General features: G+C 52.0%; 1 protein-coding gene across 1 annotated transcript in view; it reads left to right on the forward strand.

The window, feature by feature from the left end:
- The window catches only part of CFAP46 (cilia and flagella associated protein 46), a 94,217-nt gene that overhangs the window by 34,100 nt on the left and 52,427 nt on the right, over window positions 1–7,690 (forward strand). Inside the window, exons 23-24 of the mRNA XM_007452012.1 lie at window positions 6,660–6,791; window positions 7,167–7,329. Coding sequence (XP_007452074.1) covers window positions 6,660–6,791; window positions 7,167–7,329 — 295 coding nt within the window. The remainder of the gene's footprint in view (window positions 1–6,659; window positions 6,792–7,166; window positions 7,330–7,690) is intronic.

Here is a 7,690-nt window from a genome sequence, read left to right on the forward strand (position 1 = left end):
AGGGAAAGGCAAACTTTGGCGGACCACAGGAAATCTGGAAAACAAGGAGGGGGATCTTGCTTTTCTAGGAAAAAGGGGGAGTCAGGGGGGGCTGTGTGATAGCCAGAGTCCACTGGGGGAGTTGGGGGGTCCAAAATACCGAGGCTTCCTGTTGGCTGTCTGTGCCAGACTCTGATCGACCCGGCTGTCGGGGGTGGAGGGAAGGTTCCTTCCTCCTGCTGCACAGTGAGTAGAGGCCCCTTCTTGTCTGAGAGGTAGGCGAGGCCCCTTCCTGTTCGGGGTAATTGCGGTGCGTGGCGGGTGTGGGACCTCCCTGACAGGCCTGGCCTGACTCTAGCTGTAGCTGAGGTTTCTGTAATTCATTCCACGGAACAGATTACATGATGATCAGAAGTATTAAAAAAATAATAATAATAACGTCCAAGATATTTGAGAAGATGCAGCATTTGAAAGTTAAAATGTGTTATGGAAAAGGAATGAGGAATAAAAGGAAAAGGACTAAAGATCTCTTCAAAATTAAAAAGGCAATTTCTGAAGTTGAAAATAAAGTCAGTGAAGGGCTAGAGGATAAAGTGTGAGGAAAGCGCGTGCAGAAAATATGTGAGGAAGGGACAGACAGGAATTGTGACAGAAAAGCCAGAAAGAACACTAGGAGCTCCTAAACCCAGCCCCTGGGATTCCAGAAGGGGAAGAAAGCGTCCTTAAGAAAGCAGTGAAACGCAGGAGCTTCCCTGAGCAGAGGACACCGTCTCATGACTAACCCTCCCACTAAATGACCGGCGAGAAGAATGAAGAGATACTCACATCCAGATACGTCATGGGGTCATCAGGTCACGGCGGATACGGAGACTATCCCACAGCGTTTAGAAGAAAAGAAAAAGAAGGAAATAGAAACGCAACAGTCTTTTCAGAAACCATCACTAGAAGCTAGAAGAAAGTGGAACATTCTAAGTGGAAGTAATTCTAACTCCCCCAAACTTTCAAGCATCCCGGTAAAGAAAGCTGCTTTTAAACAGATGAGGACCTAGAAAATGTATTTGTCACACACCTGTTTTTAGAAAGTTAATTGAGGATATACACTCCAGAAAAACAAGGGAGTAACCCAGAAAAGAGAAAGATGTTGGATGCTGGAAATGGAGATGCAATCCAGAAAAGGTGCCGAGCTGTGCTGCTTGCTGAGAGAGCCTCCTCGGCAAGGAGGTAGGGGAGGGCCCTGGAGGTGCGGGCAGGGCCAAAGGAGGACCCAGTGTTGTGGAGAGTTTACAGGTATTGTGGTAAAGGAGGGAGGGAGAAAAGCCAGTTGGAAATGCCAGGAGATAACTAAAGGTAATAGCTTGCCTCTTCAGTGAAAAACACAGACATTATCTTGGTGTTTATTGATACTCCAGTGTTAGGATTAGCATTTTGACGAGGAAGACTTATTTGTGGTTACCCAATAAAATATCAATGTTACCAATTTTGACAGTACAAAAGTAAAGTAAAAGCACAGATAGCATACTTTAGCAGCGGGAAGTGGGAAGAGCACAGGTGGCGAGAGACCCTCGTCTGAGAAGCTGAATAGTCGGGTGTCACTTGTTGAGGGTCCACAAGATATTCTGAGGTACAAAGATAATAAGGGAATTAAAAGTAATGCTGGGACCAGCTATATTCATAAGTTGGGAAAAGGGACTTCTGTATGTTTAAAATTTATAAATTGGGAAATCAAGATAGAAGCCAGTTTTTTGGAGGAAAGCATATACCTGCTAGAAGATAGAGCTGAAGACCTAGGAGTCATTCCCTCTTGGGAATAGGACTGGGGGCTGGGTAGGGGAGTAGTTCTCAACCACGTGGTAGGTACCACTTTGATAAAAATTAGGTTAATTCTAAAAGAGAGAAAAAGAATACATTCATAAAGAAAGAGTCGGTTTGTGAGGGCTGCTGCCTCGTCTTCCTATAACGGAGTTAAGGCTGATTTCACTACTCGTTGCGGGCACAGCAGAGCTTGTCAGGGGACTGGGTGGCAGGGTGCCTGCTGCGGTGACGGGTGTGTGCCCCAGCTTCGCCGTTCTTTCCTCAGTGATCCTTAAATTAACTTTTATTTTAAAACAGCAATTCTTATAATAAAATAGGCTAAAAACATAAATGTTCACATATGGTAATAGGGAAAGGGGAGGTCTAGAAGTCTATGTAAAAGTTCGGTTTTCACCTCAAGACCTTGGAGAACTCGTTTGTAGACTGTTGCTGCCCTCTAGTGGTGGTCGGTGTCACTACTCTCAGTGGGGTCGCCCCTACCCGGGCTTGACTGTGGACCTGACCCGTTTTTCACCACACTGAGGGCCAGCTGTGTCTAGACCTGGAGCTGGGCGCTGGGAGGGTGGACAGGCAGAGGTGAGCGGCCCTTGGCTCTCTAGGGGATGCCGACTGCACGGTGGTCTTGCTGGCCTCTCAGAGCCCTGGACCCTGTCCCCAGTCAGCAGGATCCACGGTCAACTTCAGCATGTGGTGTGTACTGCAGATGATTCACCTTTTTTCAAAAAAATTATACATATTTCAAATTTTTATGCTAATTTTTTCTATTTTGCAAGTTATGTAAAGAAACTCAGTGTGGAATTGGTCACAGAGTAATTTTTATGATAGCATTTCACAGTAATAGTGAAAATCGTTTTCAGATCTTGGTGAAAAATAGTGCCGTTACTAATCAGTTAGTATTCTCACCTCTGAGTGTGTAATTACCAGAATCAGGTTCACATTTATACTATTAACGTAAAGGAATATATGTTAATAAGGAATCTCACGTAGCTCCCTAAAACAGACTAACAGAGAGTTTACCTTTTCTACTTTGTTTAGCACTTTTATTTGACATAATCATCATCACTGTTGGGTTTTTATGTGAACTTAAAAGTCACTTTTTCTACCAGTTCTGGCCGTGACACACAGCAGATCTCATACTCTTGTGCTATTTAAAAAACTGTAAAACTTGACAAAATACATGAAACAACTGCTTCCAGGCATTGGCCAACAGATGGCCCAAGGCCGCGCTTCTTGCAAGAAGAGGCCATCAGAAGTGAGCCCCACATGCACCCTCGCGCTCTGCCTGGGGGCGCGGGGCGCTGCCCAAACTGCAGCTCCGGGAGCTGGAGCCCAGACAGAAGAAATGCTCGCGGGAGACAGAGACCAAACCCTGGGGCTGCTGGGGCCTCTGGACTCCACAGGATGCAAGACGAGCGAGGAGGTTCCTGGACAGAGAAGGCCAGATCCCTCAGGCCTGGCAGGAAGCAGGCGACAGAGATGCCGGAGGCCCCGTGCTGACCCAGGAGAGTCAGGGAGCCCTCGCTGAACCGCCACTTAAAAGTCACTTTTTCTACCAGTTCTGGCCGTGACACACAGCAGATCTCATACTCTTGTGCTATTTAAAAAACTGTAAAACTTGACAAAATACATGAAACAACTGCTTCCAGGCATTGGCCAACAGATGGCCCAAGGCCGCGCTTCTTGCAAGAAGAGGCCATCAGAAGTGAGCCCCACATGCACCCTCGCGCTCTGCCTGGGGGCGCGGGGCGCTGCCCAAACTGCAGCTCCGGGAGCTGGAGCCCAGACAGAAGAAATGCTCGCGGGAGACAGAGACCAAACCCTGGGGCTGCTGGGGCCTCTGGACTCCACAGGATGCAAGACGAGCGAGGAGGTTCCTGGACAGAGAAGGCCAGATCCCTCAGGCCTGGCAGGAAGCAGGCGACAGAGATGCCGGAGGCCCCGTGCTGACCCAGGAGAGGCAGGGAGCCCTCGCTGGACCGCCGGGGCATTCAGGAAGACCACGCCTTAGGGGCTGGGCTCGAAGGGCCACGTGAGACTTGCCCTAAGACGCCTAGTCCAGATCTCAGGAGGATAAGGGTGAGCCGCAGGCGAATTCACTGCCTGCCAGAATGAAACCCCACCTTCCTTTAAAGGAAGGCAACATAATCCACACTCTCAGCAAGACAGCTCTCCACCCCCGCCCCCCACCCAGTGCCCAGCATAACAGCAAACATCACCGGGCACGTGGAAAAACAAGAAACTGTGGCCCATCCCAGGAGAAAAAGCAGAGTCAGCCGACTCCGACGTGACACAGATGTTGGAATTAGCAGACGATGGGTTTAAAACAGTTATTGTAAATACAAGAAAGGAAAGGAAGGATTTTAATGGGCAAATTGCAGGTGGTGAATTCCTACAAGGAAAAGGAAACTCTAATTAAAGAACTAAGTGGAAATTCTAGAAATGACAAGTACAATCTCTGACATGGAACTATCACTGGGAGAGCTTTTGACATTTGAACACTGGAGAAGTGATCAGTAACTGAACGCAGGTCAGCACACTATGGAAACTGAAGCACAGGGAGAAAGGCCTGAAAAACAGAGGAGCACCGCCTTGGGGACCAGTGGGCTAGTGCCCATGGGCCAGCACAAGTGCAGGTGTAGTCTCAGAAGGACAGAGGCCAGAGGGTGGGGTGGGAATACATATATTCGAAAATGTAATAGCTGAAATTGTTTCAAATTGAATTAACAGTATCAACCCAGAGATCCAGGATTTTCAATGAACACCGAGCAGGATATACACGAGGGAAGCCACACCTATTTTTATTGTAGGCAAATCGCTGGAGACCAAGGTGACAAGGAAACCCTGGAAGGAAGGTGGAAGGGGAGAAGGGTGCATGGCACACAGGGGTGAGAGGCGAGTTCCCAACAGGAGCATGTAAACCAGCTTCAGTGGTGAAAAAGAAAAAACCCTGTCAATCTAGAATTCTGTTTACACCAAAAACAGCCTTTGAAACATGAAGGCAAAATCAAGCCATTTTAGATTACTTAAAACTAAGAGAATCCATTCCCAGAAGACCCACAGAACAAGAAATGCTAAAGGAAGTTCTTCGGCCTGAAGGAAGATGGTACCAGATGGAAACTCAGTTAAGGAGGTAGTGAAGAACGCCCCAGGTGGTGACTGTGTGGCTGAGCATAAAAGGGTTTCCCCCCCTCGGTTCTTAAATTCTTTAAAAGACATACGCCTGTTTCAAACAAAAAGACATTGCATTGTGGGATTATTAACAAATGTGGAAGCAAACTGTATGACCGAGGTAACACAAAGGATGGGGATGGGGGAGAGAGGGGTATATCGAGAGCTGTCACACCGTCTGTGAAGTGGTGTAATATTAATTCACCGTAGACTGTGATTAGTTAGGAACGTATGTTGCATTCTCTAGAGCAAGTACTACAGAAACAATAAAAGAATTATACCTAGACATCCAATGGAGAAGATAAAATTGAATACTAAAAATATTCAATTAATCCAAAAGAGGGGAGGAAAGAAAGAACGAACGTATGGGACAGAAGGAAAGCGAATAGCAAAATAGAAGATTTAACCCAACCACACCAACAGATCTATTAAATGTAAATGGACCAACACTCCAGTTAAAGTGCAGAGTTTATCCCACTGGACCCAAAAAGTAAGACCCAACTCAAAGCCATTTTCAAGAGACACTCTTCAAATACAAAGACACAGGTGAAAAGTAAAAGGAGGGGGAAAGATGGCCTCTGCGGCACCAGCTGCAAGAACGCCGTGGGGCTGGAGTAAAGCTCCCAGGATGTGGGATCAGAGATAGAGAGGCATTTCACAAAGATAAAAGGGTTCAATCAGCAAGAACACATAAAAATTTTAAACGTGTATACACTTAACAGCGGAGCTTCAAAATTCAAGAAGCAAAAAGTTAGACAGAGCCACAATTATAGCTGTAGATCTCGACATTCCTCTCTCAGTGGCTGATAGAACAGAGTAAGCCGTGAGCATATAGGTGGTCACCATCAGCAGGCCACCCAGTTGTCACTGACAGACTCTCCCCAAGGACCACGTCCTAAAGACGCAGGTCTCCAGGGCAGCAAGGCCAGGGCCCAGGCGGGGCCAGGCTCTCCTCTGCCTCCTGCTGGGTTGGCATATGCCCATCCTGGGGGGCGGGGCCCGCCTCCGATTCACCCCCAGAGCATGAGCTTGACCGTGCCCTGCAGATCCTCGCAGGCGGAGGGACAGCCTCTTTCTCCCCTAGACTCCTGACGGGCAGGGTGGCAGAGCAGCTGGCTCCTGCAGGCGGGTACCTGCCTTTGGGGCCTCCCAGGCCATGGCGGGGAGGTCTACCCAGAAACCAGTGCATTTCTCCTAGAGTAAGCCTGGTGCCCCCTGGGCCGAGTTGCAGGGACGTGCATGTGGTTGTTACGTGCACAAGCCACGGCTTGGCTGAGAGAAGAGAGCTCACGGCACCCTCGACATTGCCGAGTCTAAATTGTACGTTCTGAGCTCTCAGCGCAGAGCCTAGGCCCCCTGAACGAGACGTGCTCTGGGGCATGGGGAATGGGGCTCCATCGCTCCGGCAGGGCCCGGCCTTGCTTGGGGTGGGCGCCTTGTTCTGCTGCTGCTGCCGCTGCACAAGACACCCTGCGTATTAGTCATTCAGACATCAGCTTATGATTCTATCTCATGGCTCTGCGGGTTGACTGGACCCAGCCAGTTAGTTCTGGCTTGGGGACCTTCATGACGTTACTCTGGACTCCCCAGGGCTCTCTCCAGGGGCCGGGGTGGGGTGTCCCCAGGGCTCTCCCCTCTCGGCGGCGGCACCTCCCTCCCCTAGGAGCCTCCTGGGAGCCGTGGCGCTTGTCTGTCTGCAGGGTGGAGGCTGAGTTGGTGGCGGAGATGCTGAGCACCGCAGCCTGCATCCAGGGCAGGAGCATCATGGATAACCTCAAGGGCCGGAAGCAGCTGCGCCTGACGGCCGCCAAGGCCTTCATAGAGAGTGCGAGGTGGGCTGCGGCCCCCGGTGGCCAGGGTCGTCGTGCGCGTGGCGCGTCTGGGGTGCGCGTTTTGGGTGGGGACGATGGTGACTGCGGCGCGTGGTGCTCGCTGGGGACTGTCCCTGAGGCCGGCCCCTCCCCCAGTGGCCCTGTGGCCAGGGTCATCGCCTGCCCCGTGCGGTGGCACCCACCTCACCCCCGGGGGTTCCCGGCAGCCCCGAGCCTCTGAGCCGGGACGGGCCCAAGGAACGGGGAGCCGGGGCTCGTGAGCGGGTCACGGCGGGGCTGCCCTGAGCGGAGCCCGTCCTGGTGCTGCAGAGCTGTCTTGGGGCCCCACCCCTCCCCTCGGCGCCTACACCTGTCTAGGTCAGACCTTCCTTCCAGGTTTGGGGGCATGGCGGGGAGCAGCGCCCTGGTGATGCAGGCCGCCCGACACTTGTGGGACAGCTGGCTCCCGCTGCTGCCCCCTGCGGGCGGCAGGAAGAAGTGCAAGAGCGCCCCTCGGGAGGCCGCCAGCGTCGTCGGCAACACGGAGGCCAGAAAGCCGGTGCGCCCGGACCGCCTCTCGCGTCCTTCCCCCCGCCTCCCCGCACGGTGGGCGGGGCTCCCGCGGAAAGACAGGCCCGCGGAAGCGCTCAAGCAGTGAACACGACGGCTGCACGGGGGGCAGGGGACGCTGACACCCGCGAGATCCCAGCGGGGCAGGCGGGGCGGCTCCTGGCTGCGCTCAGGGCTCAGCTCTGCCCTCCCGCATCCCCGAGGGAACCCTAACTCAGACCTAGAAAGCGCCAGTAGGAAAGGGGAGAGGGAGGGTGGGGGCACAGACCCACTCAGGGCCCAGGGAGGTTTCGCCTGACAGCGGACAGGCATCTGGTGGCCCTCAGGGAGTGAGGCCCCCTTCCCCCCCC

The sequence above is a fragment of the Lipotes vexillifer genome, unplaced genomic scaffold (genome assembly GCF_000442215.2).
Source record: "Lipotes vexillifer unplaced genomic scaffold, Lipotes_vexillifer_v1.1 scaffold1117, whole genome shotgun sequence".
Classification (NCBI taxonomy): domain Eukaryota; kingdom Metazoa; phylum Chordata; class Mammalia; order Artiodactyla; family Lipotidae; genus Lipotes; species Lipotes vexillifer.